Source organism: Triturus cristatus, chromosome 2_2, assembly GCF_964204655.1.
Source record: "Triturus cristatus chromosome 2_2, aTriCri1.1, whole genome shotgun sequence".
Taxonomy (NCBI): domain Eukaryota; kingdom Metazoa; phylum Chordata; class Amphibia; order Caudata; family Salamandridae; genus Triturus; species Triturus cristatus.
In genome coordinates, this window is record NC_140582.1 from 946,406,469 (window position 1) to 946,424,671 (window position 18,203).

An 18,203-nucleotide genomic window follows, 5' to 3' on the forward strand; every position below is an offset into this window, starting at 1 on the left:
GACCTCTGCCAGGGCGAGGTCGGCGAAGCGGAGGTTCCTCTTGGGTACGTGGAAGGATACTCTCTTGTTGAGGTATTTGGGTCTGATGTTGTTGAGAGATTTGTAGGCGTGAGTGAGGAGTTTGAAGCTGACCCTCTTCTCGACGGGGAGCCAGTGAAGGCCTCGTAGGTGTTTGGTCATGTGCTCGTGGCGCGGTGTCTCGAGGACGAGTCTGGCTGCGGCGTTCTGGATGGTTTGGAGTTTGTGTTGAAAAGTTTTGTTGATTCTGGCATAGAGGGCGTTGCCGTAGTACAGACTTCTGGTTATGAGTGCGTGGGGATCCATTTGAAGGTCTTACGGAGGATGCGCAGGCAGTTGAAACTAGTGGAGGCAATGGCGTTGATCTGGAGGTTCATGGAGAGGGAGGAGTCTAGGATGATGCCGAGGTTCCGAGCGTGGTCTGTAGGGGTGGGTGGGCTCCCGAGGGCAGAGGGCCACCAGGTGTTGTCCCAGGCGGAGGTGCAGGGACCGAGGATGAGGACCTCCGTCTTCTCTGAGTTTAGTTTCAGGCAGCTATCCTTCATACAGGCTGCCACGTTCTTCATTCCTTCCTGGAAGCAGAGTCTGGTGTCTTTGGGATTCTTCGTGAGCAAGAGGATGAGCCTGGTGCCGTCGGCGTAGGATACGATGCTGAGGCAATGCTGTCTGACGATGGCGGCGAGGGAGGCCATGTAGATGTTGAAAAGTGTGGGGCTGTGTGATGATCCCTGGGGTACTCCGCAGTTGATTTCCATGAGTTTGGAGAGGAAGGGAGGGAGTTGGATCCTCTGGGTTCTGCCGGAGAGGAAGGATTGGATCCAGTCAAGAGCAGCTCCTTGTATTTCCGCATCGTGAAGTCTGGCTGCGAGCGTGCGATGTGAGACGGTGTCGAAGGCTGCGGAGAGGTCTAGAAGGATGAGGCCCGCAATGTGTCCCTGATCTAGTAGCATGCGGATGTTGTCGGTGGCGGCGAAGAGGGCTGTCTTGGTGCTGTGGTTGCTGCGGAATCCAGACTAGGAGGCATCCAGGATGGAGTTCTCTTCTATCAATGCGGTCAGCTGGGCTTTTACGAGTCTCTCTGTGACTTTGGCTGCAAAGGGGAGGATAGAGATGGGCCGGTAGTTTATCAGGTCCGTTGGGTTGGCTGTTGGTTTCTTGAGGAGGGGTTTAACCTCTGTCCGTTTCCAGTCATCTGGGCAGATGCCTGATCTGAGGGAGGCGTTGATGGTGAGTCCTAGTTTGGGTGCGATGACGGTGGTGGCCCTGTGGAAAATGTGTGGAGGGCAGGGGTCCGTTGGGGCTCCTGAGTGGGTTTTCTTCATGGTCGCAGTGATGAGTTTGATGGTAGCGGGATCCCAGGACGTGATGGTCGGCTTATCGGTGGCGGTGGGTAGGGGTGTGGTGATCGTCGTTGTTTTGCTGAAGTTGTCATAGAGGGCTTTGATCTTCAGATGGAAGTAGGAGCTGAGCTTGTCGCAGAGTTCCTGGGAAGGTGCGCCTTCTGTGGCTTCGCAGGTGGGTTTTGCGAACTGATTTATGACTTCTTTCATGTAGGAAATTATGCCTTGATAGATGCCTTTATACATATGCAGCCAGTATTGTCTGTCCTGTAGGAGAAGCTAGTGGCTCTCTCTGACAATGGGATTAAGGTGATGTGATTTTATTACACGTTGGCTCAAGTAGATAATTGTGTGAAGCAGTGTCTTTTGCTGTGCAGATGCTATGTTGTATAAGAGAAGCAGGATGGCATTATCACCAATATCTCAGGATAAAATACAAAGATGAAGAGCTCAGACTAGCAACCAGTCATTAGAATAGGACAATTAATGGATGAAAGGCTCTTCTTCATCGGTCATCTTCAAAGTGCTACTGTGTCTTTCAAGAGGCTAGTCTGAGCTCTTCATCTTTGTATTTATGAGTCGGATGTATATCATAAAGCAGGACATCTTCTCTTAACCTGTATCCTCCTTCATTTTGGGTTAGGCTTTTGAGTACAAAAGCCTCTGTCTTCATTCTTCTTCGTATACTATTTCATTTCGGGCTCCAGATTTGACCATATCTGGTTAGTCTTGTGAGCTATCTCCAGTAGTGCGAAGTTTGTTGACATCACTTCAGCTTCCCTTTTGATGCATCATTTGGTTATCCATGGTTGCTTTGGTATATTATCAATGTGGCTTTCCTGATGAAGGTGCATAGATTGCCGAAATGCCCGTAGATTTCATGAAGATCCATCATTAAATCATAACCACCACATTGTATCTCTCAACTCTAATACATTCCTGTTTTTTCTCAATCTTACAGTTGAGTATTGTTTTGAAACGTTATTCTTCAGCCAATCAATTGAAATATTGAATAGGATTATATTTATGGACCATATTCATAGGGTATGCACTTTTGCCTGTTGCTATACGCATTGAAAGAACAATTAGTTTGTCAAATGTGTCGTTTTTAATGTTATGCTATTGCATTAGTAATGTCTATTTAAAAAGAAAAACCGAATGTCTTGATTCTTAAGTCAGTTTGTATGATTTTTTTAATGTTGTGTACACGGAGTTCTCTCCTAGTTTATAGTACTTATGGTTTCTCATACTATATAGATTACTAGTTGCCTATGGAATCTTTTTTGAACACGTGTATTTTCCCTTCCTTGGGAACAGCTATTAGTAGCAGGGGGTCCTTATATTCACACTTAAATCTTTCCTTACAGACATGCTTTTTGATGTCTCCAGCCTATTAAGTGATACGCCCAACATGGTGCTTGAACCCTTTAAGGAGTGTCAGGTCACCTTCAGATCCCTAGGCCTCTTCTTAGATTCCAGACATCATCCCTCCTCTTCTCCTCTTCTGGGGCCGTAGCCAGGGCTTCCATGCGCGCCAGCAATTCCAGACTTACCCTCCAGGCCAGCAGGCGTCCCCGTTTTGTGGCTGGGCATGTGGATCTCACTGGGAATGTGAAAACCACACCCAGCATACTGTCCAGTCGCCAGCCCCTATGGCTACTGCAACCTCTAATCCTCTTTAATAGGCCCTCAATGCAGCACAACCACCCAGGTAGTGGCATCAGGCACGACATGCTATAATGGCAAGCAATAACCTCTGACAAGAGGGTGTTTCAAATTGTATTCTGGGTTATGCCCTTCCATTTCTGGTAACCCTGCCTCCCATGCCACCATCATCAGAATGGCTCAAGGAGGACCATCTCTCTTTGCTACATCAGGAAGTGCAGGCCCTGTTGGCCAAAGGAGCTGTAGAGTAAGTGCCTGAATCAGAAGTGGGGCATGGTTGTAATTCCCACTAATTTCTGGTGCTGAAAAAAGACAGAGGCCTCTGTCCGATCCCGGAGCTTCACTCTCTCACCATATTCCTACAGACAGAGAAATGCAGGAGGTTCACTTTGGCTCAGGCTCCATCTGCCTTGGACCCTGGAGACTGAATGGTAGTGCTTGACCTCCAGGACATGTTTCCAAATTCTTGTCCTCCAGGCCCATTGGCATTACCTACAGTTCACAGTAGGTCAGAAGCATTTCCACTTTGCTGTGCTCCCTTTTGGACTCATCCGTGCCCCTCTGGTGTTCATGAAAGTGATTGGAGTGGTTGCAGCACATCTGTGGAGGTCAGCGGTTTCAGTCTTAGTTGGTGAAGAAGCACTTTACTGAAGATTTGTAGGCTCATTCCACCAGAGCCAAGGTTGCCACTACTGTGTTAGCATGTAGAATCCCTGTCCTTGACATCAGTCAGGCTGCTGCGTGGGTGTCTCTCATGTTCACAAAACACTACTGCCTGGACAGTCAGGTCCGTTGAGACTTGCGTTTTGCTTATTCGGTCCTTCAGGAGTTTTTGATTTAATCTGATTCACAAACCCTCCTCCGGTGGTGCATTGCTTGGGTATCCATTCTAAGGTAAGGAATCTTGTGGTACGAACTCTCTATCAGAAGAACAAGTTCCTTACCTTTGTTAATGCTTTTTCGGGTAGAGACTCTAACTTCGGATTCCTCACTGATTCTCCCTTTTCAGCGAAATGGGCTCTTCAACCTAAAGATCTTCTTAGTTTCTGCCCACTGTTCACACATCGTTTAGTCGTGGCGCCGCATTTTTGGCGTGGAAATAGTTGTGAAAGAAACGGATCTCAGTGCGCTGGGGTAGCTCACTGGGGTGGCTCCTAATGGGCACCTCACTTCTGACGTGGCCAGCATCAATGCGGAACTGCTCAATGCCACCTTCCGGTATGCAAAGATACTGCTCAAGATTTTCCGGATCTGATGCCTTTTGGAATATTCTAAGGAGAGGAATCTGCGGTTATATAGTCTCTAGCAGAAAATTGTTAACTAAGGTGAGTAACTTATTCAACAAAGCTAATGTATCTTGCTTTGGTGAAACTTATTGGCTCGGCTAATTCTTGTTAGGAAACCAGTATCAAAGGTATTGGACACTCAGGTGTAAGTGGGTGTCATCTTTGAGACCGTCAATTGCATAGAAAGGCTGAATAGTGGAGACATGATTAAATATTATGGCGCCCATAAGGTAGTGGAAAAGCAAGTGGGCTTGAAATATTCCAGCTTCTTGATCTGGAAGCCTGAAACAGGAAGGAGGAAAAGAATTTCAGGTTGGTATCAGTTTCCTTATTTATGGGGATAAATAGTGAATAGTGTCTCGTGATAAATCTTATTGACTACAGCTGAGCGTAAAACGAAGACCTAAAGCCAAGCATCACGATTAATTGAAAGACATACAGCATCTTCCCGGTCCAGAAGAGTTACTATCTCTGTGCTACATCTCGTGCAATGCGGATTTCAGTGTGCTTCAGTTATGGTTCAAGATGTGGGCCAGAAGACAAAATAATGCCATTTCTCTATGAATTTGCCAGTAAAGTCAAGCTTATGCTTTAGCATTTATTCAATATTTGAAAGTTGGAGCAAATAATGCATCACAGGATGAAGATTAGAAATAGATAACCACAATTAACGGGTTTGGGTTTGTTGTTCCAAGTGTTTTCATTACCCGTAATCGCCACTTACAGTTCTTTCTTATGAGTGAGAAGTTATAGCTATAATACACGACGACAAAGGCGAGAATAGTTTCATTTGTGACAAAGGAAAGCAATATAAGGCTGTGCTATATTACTCTACACTTCATTGCATTCTGGCGCATATATTCCAGAAAAGAATAACCACATAGAATTTTAAAGATATGCTTCCTTTTCATTCTGGCACATGCATTCCAGAAAAGAATAACCACAAAACACCTTTAAAATATGCTTCCTTTGGTGTACTTAGACAGTCCCAACTAAACTGGTGTGGTGGTCTCCTGACTCAGTGCAATCCTTTGAACTGGTGAATGAAGGATTCAAGCCTGCAATTGTTTCTGTTAGAGTGACCTTTTCTGTTTCTGAGTATGTTTGAATTCGTTCCAAAATAAATCTGACAAGCCAGAACTTGTACAGTGTGCATTTCTAGAGAGCAGCTCGCGTTTTTGCCTATGAATTTTATTCTCTGTTGAAATAATAGCCAAAACTGTCAATCGCAGTCATGTGATCAGGTTGTTCTATTTAACGTTACCATATACAAAGTGAACTTGAGTGGATATATAAAAACATCATATACATTTTTACATGCCTATATTTCATTTATCTTTCTGTGGTAGGACAGGCAGCCTGGTTATGATTCGCAGTAGTCTATTAATGTAGGTATCTGCTGTGTGCATAATTGCCGTCCTCTTGGTTTCTACATTCCAGATGGCCTAGGACACTTGCTGGCATAACTGCATTCTTGCTTTGTACTCGCTACTCTGCGGGCACTGGGATATACCCTGGCAACCCTCAGGATGAAATCAGAGCTTGGCGCCGATGTGACCGAGGAGGCTTCTGGGCAGAGGAAGACTATTCTCGGTGCCAGTATGCTAATGATGTCACCCGGGTCTTGTATATGTTCAATCAGGTAAATATTATGTGTTTCTCTTTACGGAAACTTCATTTTGTTAAAGAGCACTGTGGACAAATAGCATCTTTCTCGCTGTTTTACAGCGCACAAAGCAGCAGCTTCTGGTCAGCCATTTTTGTTTTCTCGCCTTAAGCCCGAGAGTTAAATAGTTTGGAACATACATCGAAATGCAAACAGAACTGTACGGCCTAACACGGAGTCGAAAAAAAATCAAACGCCTTGGAGTGTAAAGCGTTTGCTTCAGGGAGCGTTGTCATGTGGGCAGTGAATGCAAATACTTTACTCGCTAGACAATCATGCGTCTTCCAGTCTCCCTGAACATTTTAGGAGAGCCGGTTGGGTTGGGATGGCATGGAAGCTGCTACACTGTCAATGTAGATGGACCTCGACGTGACGAATGCAATTCATGCTCCATTGGTAGTGGGGTAGTGTTGTGCAGACATTGGTAGAAAGAGCATGTGTTTTCTTGGTCAATGTGCAGACACTAATCATTGACATGAATTTGGAAGGGAGAGACCTTTCGAGGAGAAAGCTGGTAATGCGCTTAAATGTTTAAAATGAAAATAATGACTTCGCTCACAGTATTGAGGTTCGCTTCTCCCTCAAAGTTGACCAACAATATAGGCATTTTTGCAGCTCAGTTATCCGCCTCATAGGCCAGTACAACCTCCCTAGCCACAGAGTGTCAGCAGGAATAGTTTTGTGAACAGCATGGAGATGAAAACAAAACAAGTATTCCTCCTCCTTCCCCTCTGCACCACTTTCACCACTACGATTAAAGAGCTTTTTCTTCGGTCCAGGGATGATAGTGTCATACGAAAAATGCATCCACGTTTTATACCTAAAGTACCAAGTGACCCTGTTTGCACGAACCGTGTTAAAAACATACTTTGGGAATCCAAGCAACACAGCAGAAAGTACCATTCATACCTAGGATGCAAAGAGATGTTTAAAGTTTTATATTGACAGTTCTAAACCTTTCTGACAAAACTGATTTGTTCTTCGTGTCCATGGTCACCCACGGAAAGGACAATCTCAGTCAAAATAAGGACTCGATCACTGGGTGTCTGCCATAGTCTTTTGCCATAATAAAGCAAGGCAATAATACAGCACATTCCACAGACACTGTGGCCGATATTTGCAGGGCGGCAACCTGGAAGAACAGACACTTTTACGCAGCATTACTGCCTGGATTCAGCAATTAACAGATTTTCGGCGATGGGACAAGCAGTACTGTGCATCTCTTTCAATAAAGTGAGTCTGTTTTCCTCAGAATCTTGCCCCCCCCCCCAATATGGTTAAAAGGCTTTCATAGGGAATGCCTCTTTTTTTTGCTATTGATAACTTTGGTGCCTTTGAAGAATTTCCACAAAACGTTTTAAAAAAACATTACTTTTTGACTAGTTTGCGCATGGAACGGCGTTCGGGGTGATCCGTCTAAAGGAGCTGAGAAGGTTGGCAGGGGTCCCCAAACACGTTTTCCCCATTCATTTTTCGGCAGGAGCTTTAGACACTGCTGCAGCCCAAACTGCTGAACATCTGGATTTACATCATATTTGGCAGAAAGTTAGATCTTAATCCAGAAAGAGTGCTTTTTAGGTCTCGCCTGACACAGCGCATGCGCTGGTCTGGCGAGACTCATTGAGAGGGCTCCAAAAAGTGCTACCAGGCCAGCCTAGAGCTACAGTGCATGTGCGCGGCCACGCGCGCAGCGCTTTACCGTGATTACTTTCACTTTCACGGCCGCTTTGATGTTTGATCGTGATCACGATCACTTTCGCGGCCGCAGGGCCGCTTTGCATAGCCAATAGGTCTCGCTTTTGGGACCTTATAAGTATTTAGTTATGCAACTGTTGCATAGCTAAACACTTATAAGGTCCCAAAGGCGAGACCTATTGGCTATGCCAATGCTTTTTGTGATTTGGTGTAAATCCATTGAGTAGTTTTTGAAGAATTAATGTTAAAACTATTTTTATAACTAGGGACACAGAATTTCTGGGGATTGGACAGACCTCAAGCTGAGATCTGGTTGGCTGCCGCCACATCAACCAGGAAATGGTGGCAGCTATCTTAGGACTTTGGACTCCGTCCCAAGTTATAATGTAACGTATGTAACCATAAACCGTGCCCTCATCATGCACTGCCCTGCATATTACGTCATTCATGACCTCTTCTGTGACATCATTGATAATATCACTACAACATTTGCAATTAATTTATTGATGAGAAAATTGTGCATGGCAGGGGCGTGAGTTATGGTTATCTTAAGGCATATATTATAGTTACTTGAGATAACTATAAATGGTGAATTTCTGTAGTTTTTGGAGCTCCAGTATTGGCATGTTTCATAGATTCACACGTGATCCACCCTCCTCTCCAACTGCGGCTCGCACTTGTTCTATTATTCTTAAACACTTGTGCTGCAATATTTGAGAATGGTGATCTGGGTAGGGTAGGAAAGGGAAGAGTGAATGGTGTTCTGTGTAATGATTGGCTGAACGATGTGTTTCTTTAAAATGATCTAAATAGGCTACTTCTCTGGCTGTGTTTAAAATTGCACTGCTCTCTATGTTTACTGTTTGACTCCCAGTTTGACTATGGGAAAGACTCAATCTATGAAAGATACCAATACTTCAATAACATTGGTTAAAGGTAAGTAACGCTTCCTTTATCTGCTTTGAGCTCAAGTTTTGATATGTGGGGTCAGAAGCAGCACGGTCACTCAACTCAAGTGGCTTGACGCCCTACTCTCTCCTGATGGGCACAGCACATTTTTTCTGGAAAATGTATGCCTTGGTGTCTGTATGAGAAGTGGATCTGCCAGCATGGCTGGTGCTGTGCACGGATGTGTACAGGTGGGCTTGCCTTTCACATGCTCGCTGTATGTGCGTCCTAAATAGCCACAAGTAGCCCTTTTTCCTATTAGAGGCGAAGCGAGGATAAGACTCTCCAGCAGTCGAAGTCTGTATTGTTCCTATTCGAATTTAAAATATTAAATATCTGACCTCTTTCAGGCTCGACAAGTTATACAAATATAGTACTTACTGGGTCTATATTCATTTCCCCCCCCCCATTTTTACTGTTATTTCTCTAGGGACCACTGTTCTTAAAAATAGCTTAATTCCCACGGTCCCTGGCAGACCTTACTTGGGTTCCCTTGTTTCTTTATAATATGTGGCTGCACTACAGTATTTCCTAGCTGGTTGTAAACTCCTGTCCTTCCATTTTGTTTATCCCATGTTTTAGTCCTGCAATCCCTAATAAAATATCCATATGTGTGACAGTAATGGCATAATGGCATGTTTGATCTATTCTTTGGTGACCTAGCCTGCCTCTTCCGCCTTGTTCTTCTCTGCCTTGTCCTCCTCTGCTACTTCCTTGTGCGCTTACACTGTCCTGCTGTTTTGAGCACTGCTATTGGGTGGTCCCTGGGACCGATCCCACAGACTGTGCAGTCATCTGAGTAGTGGCTGCTACTACAGCTTCTTCCAGTGCCCCTTTCTTTGCCAACTTGTGCTGCACCACCGTGGCTGCTGCTTTCTATGTGACCTCCTGTTTGTTTCTCTCTTTCTCCTGTTTCTTTTTACAGGGTTTGGCTTCCCATTCCACTATATTATCAAGATTGTGTTGCACATCAGAGGGTAACTGTGAGAAGTTGGCCAGCTAAAGACAGCAATATCATCAAGATAAGCTGCACAGTAATCATCCAACCCAGTAAGGACTTGATTCACCAACCTCTGGAAAGTGGCAGGTGCATTCTTCAAACCAAAGGGCATTACCACAAATTGATAATGTCCTCCTGCGGTCGAGAAAGCAGTTTTGGCCTTTGCATTCTCAGCTAGTCTGATTTGCCAGTAGCCTGCTGTCAGGTCAAATGTGCTCAAAAACTTAGCAGCTGCCAGTCTGTCAATGAGCTCATCTGCCCTAGGTATTGGGTGGGCATCTGTCCTAGTGACAGCATTGAGACCTCTGTAATCCACGCAAAACCTCATCTCTCTCTTACCATCTTGGGTGTGAGGTTTTGGCACAAGAACTACAGGACTAGCCCAAGGGCTCTCTGAAGGTTCAATGACTCCCAGCTCCAACATCTTTTGTACCTCCGCTTTTATGCAGTCTCTGACATGGTCAGGTTGCCTGTAGATTTTACTCTTCACAGGCAGACTGTCACCAGTGTCCACCTCATGGGTGCACCAGTTTGTCTGACTTGGGGTCAGAGAGAACATATGTCTGTAGTATTGCAGAACTTGCCTGCAGTCCTGTTGCTGATGGACAGTGAGGCTGTCAGAAAAGACCACACCATCAACTGAGCCATCATCAGGGTTCTGAGTCAACAGGTCTGGGAGAGGGTCACTCTCTTCCTCCTGCCCCTCATCTGTAGCCATGAGTAAGCCCATGTCTGCCCTGTCAACATATGCCTTCAGTCTGTTGACATGAAGCACCCTGTGGGGGCTTCTGGGAGTCCCAAGGTCAACCAAGTAGGTGACTTCTCCCTTTTTCTCAACAATAGTGTGGGGTCCAGACCATTTGTCTTGGAGTGCTGCTGGGGCCACTGGCTCCAACATCCACACTTTCTGCCCTGGCTGGTAAACAGTCAGCACAGCCTTTTAGTCATGGCAAGCTTTTTGGAGTTCTTGGCATGACTCAAGGTTTTTAGAAGCCTTCTTCATATACTCTGCCATCCTGGAGCGGAGACCAAGTACATAATCCACTATATCAAGTTTGGGTTGTCTGAGAGGTCTCTCCCATCCTTCCCTTACTAAACATAGGGGTCCTCTTACAGGATGCCCAAATAAAAGCTCAAAAGAGCTGTAGTCAACCCCCTTTTGTGGGACCTCTCTGTAAGCAAACAGAAGGCAGGGTAAAAGGATGTCCCACCTTCGCCTAAGCTTGTCTGGTAAACCTTTTATCATTCCCTTTAGGGTCTTGTTGAATCTCTCAACAAGCCCATTGCACTGTGGGTGATGGGGTGTGGTGAACTTGTAGTTCACACCACACTCCTTCCACATTGCAGTCAAATATCCTGACATGAAGTTGGCACCTCTGTCAGAAATGACCTCCTTTGGAAAGCCCACTCTGGAGAATACTCCAAGTAGGGCCCTTGCCACAACAGGAGCTGTTGTGGTCCTCAGGGGAATAGCTTCTGGATATCTGGTGGCATGGTCCACTATCACCAGTATGAATCTGTGCCCAGATGCTGTTTGTGGGTCCATTGGTCCTACAATATCTATGCCCACTCTTTCAAAGGGAACCCCCACCACAGGTAGTGGTATGAGGGGGGTCTTTGTAGTGCCACCTGATTTGCCACTGGCTTGGCAGGTGACACAGGAGCAACAAAACTCCTTGGTATCTTCTGACATATGAGGCCAGTGAAAGTGAGGGACAAGCCTGTCCCAAGTCTTGTTCTGGCCTAAGTGTCCTGCAAGGGGAATATCATGGGCCAAGGTAAGAAGGAAGCCTCTGAACTTCAGTGGTATGACCAACCTCCTGGATGCACCAGGCTTGGGGTCTCTAGCCTCTGAATACAGCAGCCCTTCATCCCAATACAATCTATGGGTACCTTGAGCATTCCCTGCAGCCTCAGCAGCAGCCTGCTGTCTGAGGGGTTCAAGAGAGGGGCAGTCTAATTGTGCCTGCCTCAGATCTGCCCTTGAAGGTCCCCCTGTCCCAAGAAACTCAACCTGATCAGGTTCAAGTTCTTCTAGGACAGTTCCTTCAGGGCTCTCAGAATCATCCTCCTGTGAGGGCTGATCCACTACCTGAGGCAGGGGGGAAGGCACAGCCTTTACCCTACTGCTCTTTCTCTTGGGTTGTGACTGGTCCATAGTTCCAGGTTCCAGCACTTGTTCAGTGGTGCACTTTTTGGCCTGTGACCTGGTCACAGCAAGGACATGTGCATCTATCCCCAGCATTTCTGCATGGGTCCTATACTCCACTTCAGACCAAACTGAAGTTTCAAGATCATTGCCCAGTAAACACTCTACAGGAAGGTCTGAACTAACAACAACTTTCTTGAGGTCAGTTACCCCTCCCCAGGAGAAGTTAACAATTGCCACACTATGGGAGGTAGTGGCATTGCTAGCGTTGGTCACTAGGTAGTTCTCACCTAGTATGATCTGTCCAGGGTCCACAAAGGCAGGTGTCACCATTGTGACACTAGCCCCAGTGTCCCTGTAGGCCTGAGCCATTCTTTGGTTGATAAAAGGAGTCTGTCTGTACTTGCCCAGGTTACTGGGGCCTACAGTAGAGGACAAAGCTAGGTCCCCATCACAGATCAGAACAGCCTGAGTAGGTATTTTGACTAGGCCAGAATCCTCCTCAGTTCCCAGGGTTAACCCTACTACACCCTTTTGCTGGGAACCACCACTTACAGCTGAACTAGGGGGTACAGTTGCCTTAGGGGCAATGGTGGCTGGGGGCTTATCCTTTTTGGTGCACTCACTAAACCAATGTGAGTTGGACTTACAATAGTTGCACCATGGTTTCTTTTGGCCATCTTTCTTTTTATCCTTTTTGGGACCACCCTCCCCCTGAGCCTTTTGGGGGCCTGGTGAAGACTTCTGGTCTTTTTGTTTCTGATCATTACCCTTGTGGTCTGCCTTTTTCTGATCACTGCCCTTGTTCTGGTTTTTCTGCTTAACTGTAGTCCTGACCCATCTATCTGCCTTCTTTCCCAATTCTTGGGGAGAAGTCAGATCAGAATCAATCAGGTGTTGATGCAGTAGCTGGTTTTGACAGTTGTTAAGGATTTGTTCTCTCTTGGTCAAATTATACAATCCTGTATAGTCCTTAACCTTACTTCCCAATAGCCAGCCTTCCAAAGCCTTAGTGGCACAATCTACAAAGTCAGTCCAGTCCTGGGTCTGTGTCTTCTGGGTATCCCTGAACAACAACCTGTATTGTTCAGTGGTTAGGCCAAACCCATCAATTAGAGCACTCTTCAGGACAGTGTAATTGTCAGCATCCTCATCACTAACTGTGAGGAGCTTGTCTCTACCTTTCTCAGAGAAGGAGAGCCACAAGATAGCTGCCCACTGACTTTGGGGTACCTGCTGTACTTTGCAAGCTCTCTCCAAAGCAGTTATCCATTTGTGGATGTCATCCCCACACTTGTAGGTAGGGACAATCTTGCTCAGGTTTCTATTATCATAAGTCCTGTCTCTATCCTTAGGGATATTGCTGCCACCAGTGGGTTCTAACCCACTTAACTTTTGCTCTCTAGCCAGAGCAAGCTTCTTCTTGGCAAGGGCAAGTTCTTCCCTCTCAATCCTTAGATTAGCTTCCCTCGTTCTGGCTTCATGCTCTTTTCTCTGGGGGGGAAGTCATTCCCCTGTGAGAAGAGGCATTAGAGATGCTAGAGACATGGGAGTGGATGGATTCCCTTGAATGGGATCTGTCTCTCCTGCTTCTCTGGTTAAGCCCACTTGGGGGTCTGTATGGGGGGACCCCATGCAAACTCCCATGTAAGCTTAGGTTAGCCTGGCTAAGTCTTCCTACTTGGCCCTGGCTGTCTACCTCCTCATCTGAAGTCCCATCTGACTCATCTGTAGTGGGTAGACCCTCCCCTGTACCTAGGGTACCAGCCTGTGAGGCCCTAAGAGCATCATATTCCTCTAGGATCTGTACTAGCTGAAGGAGGGTAGGGTTTGCACCCTGTTTTAACTTTCTGGAGGTACACAATTGTCTCATCTCCTGAAAAGTTAGGGTATCGTATCTAGAGGGGATCTTTCTCAGACCTGCCCCTCCTGAGAGAGAATCTCCTTGATCTCCTCCCAGAGACATGATCTAGTGAGGGTGTGGTGTGTGCACCTACCTACACTAGTTGTTTCTACTAAACCTCTCTAGTAGTTGTAGTCAGGGTGTGCTAGGCCCTTCAACCTACAACAACTATGTCCAGTAGGACTTAACTATTATAATGTTATATGTACCTAAACAATATCTGTGTGATCTTTCAATTTAGTATCTCAAGATTACAATGGTATTACAACAGCAAGCTCAGATCCCACCGCTGCCACCAATGTGAGAAGTTGGCCTGATGTATGATGTCACTAGTTTTAGTGTACACCTTATATCAGTCCAAACAACCCTTATGGTGATTGGTTGTAAAGTCAACCTTATAGACCAGCTATCCTAGTGGTAGCATGGACAAGAGCAGTCTTAGGCTAAACTCTGAATGGCATGTGAAGCCAGCTGTGATACCATATATAATCCCTTGAATACCAAATGAAAGGACACCACAACAGGTATATATATAAAATAAAGTGTATTTATTCTAGTCAAACCCTCAGCACTCTTTATGAGATTCGAGGTAAGTACAACACAGTCTTATCCAAGCATACATTGTCACACAGGTAAGTAATACAGTTAGGCCCTAGGGGCCACGCAAACCATATACTAAGTAAGTGGTATAAGGACCACTGTCACGGAAATAGAATAGGCCTAGGCCTAGGGAATCGCTGGGGCTACACTACACTACCAACAGTTAGGAAGTGGGAGGCCCACGGGATTCAGGTGCAGAGTGGAAACACTCACGCGTAATGCGTAAAAGTCGGTAGAATCACTAGCAGTTAGAAATAAGCAGTTTTAGGACACTTCTGGTATAGCTAGAAAGTCGAGACTCGGAAACTAGACCCTAGGATAGTCGCTACCCTTTTGAGCACCGAAGTACCCAAGTTACCTAGCCAACGGGCTGCGGGTGCATAGGTGTGAACTTGCGTCGGGTTTCATCGTGGACTTCTATGGATGCCTGAAGGAAAGTTGCTGACAGGCAGTCAGTGAAGAGTGTCCGGCGGATCCCAAGGCTGGGGTCAAGAAGAGAGGATACCTACAAGCAGAAGGGACAGAGTCTGGGTCACTAGCCAGTGACCACGTGGAACCAGGAAGGAACCAGGCAATGTCGTGAAGATTGCAGGTGAAGAGGTGAAGCTTGTCGCAGCAGCCACGGGTGCCAGGAGACGTCGAGGACGACAAGGACCAGGAGGCGAGCTGTCCCACGAAGGCTCTTGCTGTCGGCGGCGTCGAAGTCGAACTAGGACTCACCAAGCCTTGGCAAGCGGAACCCACGAAGAATGGAGGACTTGCTTCTGGTGCAGACCAGGAAGGTCTGGGGCGCTTCTCTTTTGCAGAGGAGCAGGAGCCAGTTTGGAGGAGCCAAACCAGCAGTGAAGATTCAAAGGTGTGTCGTCGCAAAGGCCGCTAGCCAACGGGCAAGCAACTGGACAGACGCGGCAAGCAGGAAAATGCAGAAGGGCCCCACGCAGGACTCGTGGAGTGTGGGGGGCTGATCTTCGGTGCAGATGGTGCTTGGGGTTGGGGTTTCTCAATCCCCGGTGCACAACTTCGAGGGTGCCTCAGAAGCTGCGCTGGAAGATACTCGCCACTTTTCCCAGGTAGCCGGTCCCACGTCTCTCGTCGCCTCCACGGATCTCAGCTCGGCTGTGGATGTCGATCAGGGTCGGAGAAGTCTGGAAGTCAAGGCTCTGGTCGGGCTCTGCAGTCGGTCCCTCATAGAACTTCAGCAAAGCAAAGGGTAAGTCTCTTGATGGTGCCTGTTTGCACAGGGTAGCCACTCCTTGGCCACAAGGGAGATTCTTCAGTCTTCTTCTTTCGTCGAATGTCGAAGGTCCAGAGTTTCTGTTCAAGTTGCAGGTTCAGGATAATCTAATTTCCTGGGGCCCAGCTACCACACTTATACTAATCTGGGGGGCTGGGTTACCTGCTAGGTCACGCCTTATGGGTGGGACCTGGGAGGGGGGTGGTTACACCCCCTTCCCTTTGTCCAGTTTCGTGCCAGGACTGGGGCTGGAGTGCCCCAGCACCGGTTTGAACTGGTCTATGCATGGGACACCTTGTGTGCCCCAGGCAGTGTCTCGTTTCTTTCATCCCTCCCTACCCCAATACACTAAGGCCTGTCTGGGGTGGTGCTCGCACCTCCCAAGGCAGGAAACCATTTGTCCAAGCCTCCCGTGCCTGGATCACTCCCAGCAGCAGGAGGTCAGACTTGTGTCGTGGCAGCAGCATCCATTTTGTGATGCTGGGGCTCTGGTTAACTTTAACCGGGTAAGTAGGTTTTAACATGTCTTCTCCCTCTAGAAGGGAGGGATAATATCCTCATCCCCAGAAATGGGATGGGGGTGTTATTCCAAAGTGTTAGACACCTTACACAACATGTTTTGATAAAGCCAAACCATAGTTACCATAACCGTTTAAGATTATAAGGTACTTTAAGAGTATATGGTAGGCTATATCATCGAATAGCTATAAGGACATGGTTCCAAAATCTGCAGACAGGCTCAGCTCATGCTAGAGCACCATCTCACATGTTACCAAGCACTCTGCCTCCAGGATTGTTAAGGCCTGCCATAGGAGGGGCTGATAGGTACACATGTGTCTATATATAAGATAGGTATAGGAATAGTACTCCTAAGCAAGGGGTGATTACACAACCTTGCCCCAGCTGAGTGATCAGCCAGTTGTGTCATAATGGAAGGCCAGGCCAGGGGTGGCATAATACATGCTGCAGCCCCTGGTAGGCCTAGGGTACACCTATGCCCTGGGTACCTAAGGTACACTGTACAGGGGCCAATAAGGTGATCCTATCCAAATGGGTTATGCACCTAAAGTACATAGTATTAATTTAGAGAGAGAACAGCAGGCCTGTGGGTCTGATTAGCAGGCCCACAGCCACATCGAAGTCGAAAACCAGTAAAGCAAAAGCAAAAAGTGGGGGTGAACATAGGAAGCAGACCCTACTCTCCTATAGTAACCCCTCCCTTTTTCTATACATTGTAAAATAGCACAGCATTTCCTCCTGTTGCTTCCAATTCTTGACCTACTTCTTGGGTCTCCTTTGCTTTCAATTGGCTGAGAAACTGAGTGGCTGCATTGATTGAACCGTGAGAGACCCAATGTCTGGTTTGTCTGGATACATTTTCCTTAGTTGATCCGAGAATACTGTCCTAAATTGAATGGAGAACCATGATACCTATTCTCAGTGAGGGTAAATCTCCTTACTCCAGCCTCCTGGAAAACAGTGTCTCATCTCCTGTAAGAGAGCTAAGTAAACTCTTTTTGCCCCCTACTGCCAAGGTGGTACCTGAAGTTTGCTTTTCAAATCCATTTCCCTGCTCCTTCTGTAAGTGGCGATAACTTTTTAAGATTCTCATCAACCATTTGCAGCCAAGGAACATAATGAGGTGCCCCAGGCCCCTTGCTGATCAGGGGCATCTGATATATGGTAGTGGCACAATGATGGGGTTGTGCTATGTGGCATATTTTTGCCACATGCGCAAAGATTTCCGCATATAGGGATAATCCCAGTCTGGTTCTCCATCACCACAAAGAATGCAATTCTCCGCATTTGCCATGTCAGTGGATCAAAAGACCCTTCTTGTAGCCATGGACTTATCTGTGGTGCAACACCTGAAGTCCGTCCTACTAAATTATCCACATAAGGTTCAACACTGTACCAGTTATTTCTCATCCAGGGGATACTCATCAATAGTCATAATCTATGAATAATCCCCGCCCACGTGCGGGATCCAGGAGCATATAGAAAATACATTTATATATATATACATTTATATATGCATATGTGAAAACATATACATGCAGCCTAAAATGTTTCAAACATGGCAAAATGCTGAAAATTATACAGGTTTGCATTATAGTAACCCTAACCCATAAGAGAAAAAGGAAGCACTAAGCCAATTGTCACTCAACAATGCTTTATTGCCATAGAGCCAACTCGTAATTGTAGGCATTTGCCTGTAGGCTGCAGTAGAGTATCAAGAAAACAAAGAAAACTGACACCTTGCCTTTAAGGCATTAGAGTAGGGGGACCATGCCTTTAAGGCCTGCAGGAGACCCCTTGCTCCCATGATGAACCACAGGTGACAGTTAGGTCAGTTTTTTTTTTCCGGCTCCTTCTATGAGGATCCTGGAGCTTGAGCGCTTCAGTTTTTTGACTGAAAGTTTTTTCTCTTCCGATTTTCTCCGAACATTCGACATTTTCTGGCTCCTAAAAGCTTATTCTGCTGGTTTTCTTAGTATAATTCTAATTTTTTCCAGTCAGAATGCCTGCTTTATTCAGGAAATGCCCTTCCTGTGGCATTAAGATGGCACTGGCAGATCCACACTCGATGTGTATTGTGTGTCTCCCAACTTCACACAATCCTGACCAGTGCCCCCACTGCCAGAAATTTTCCAGGCGCACTCTGCGCGATAGAGAGCCCATAAAATGCCCAGCTGGAG

General features: G+C 46.5%; 1 protein-coding gene across 1 annotated transcript in view; it reads left to right on the forward strand.

The window, feature by feature from the left end:
- The window catches only part of ADGRA3 (adhesion G protein-coupled receptor A3), a 399,594-nt gene that overhangs the window by 206,618 nt on the left and 174,773 nt on the right, over positions 1–18,203 (forward strand). The window contains exon 9 of the mRNA XM_085642355.1: positions 5,750–5,951. Within this exon, the coding sequence (XP_085498481.1) occupies positions 5,750–5,951 (202 nt within the window). The remainder of the gene's footprint in view (positions 1–5,749; positions 5,952–18,203) is intronic.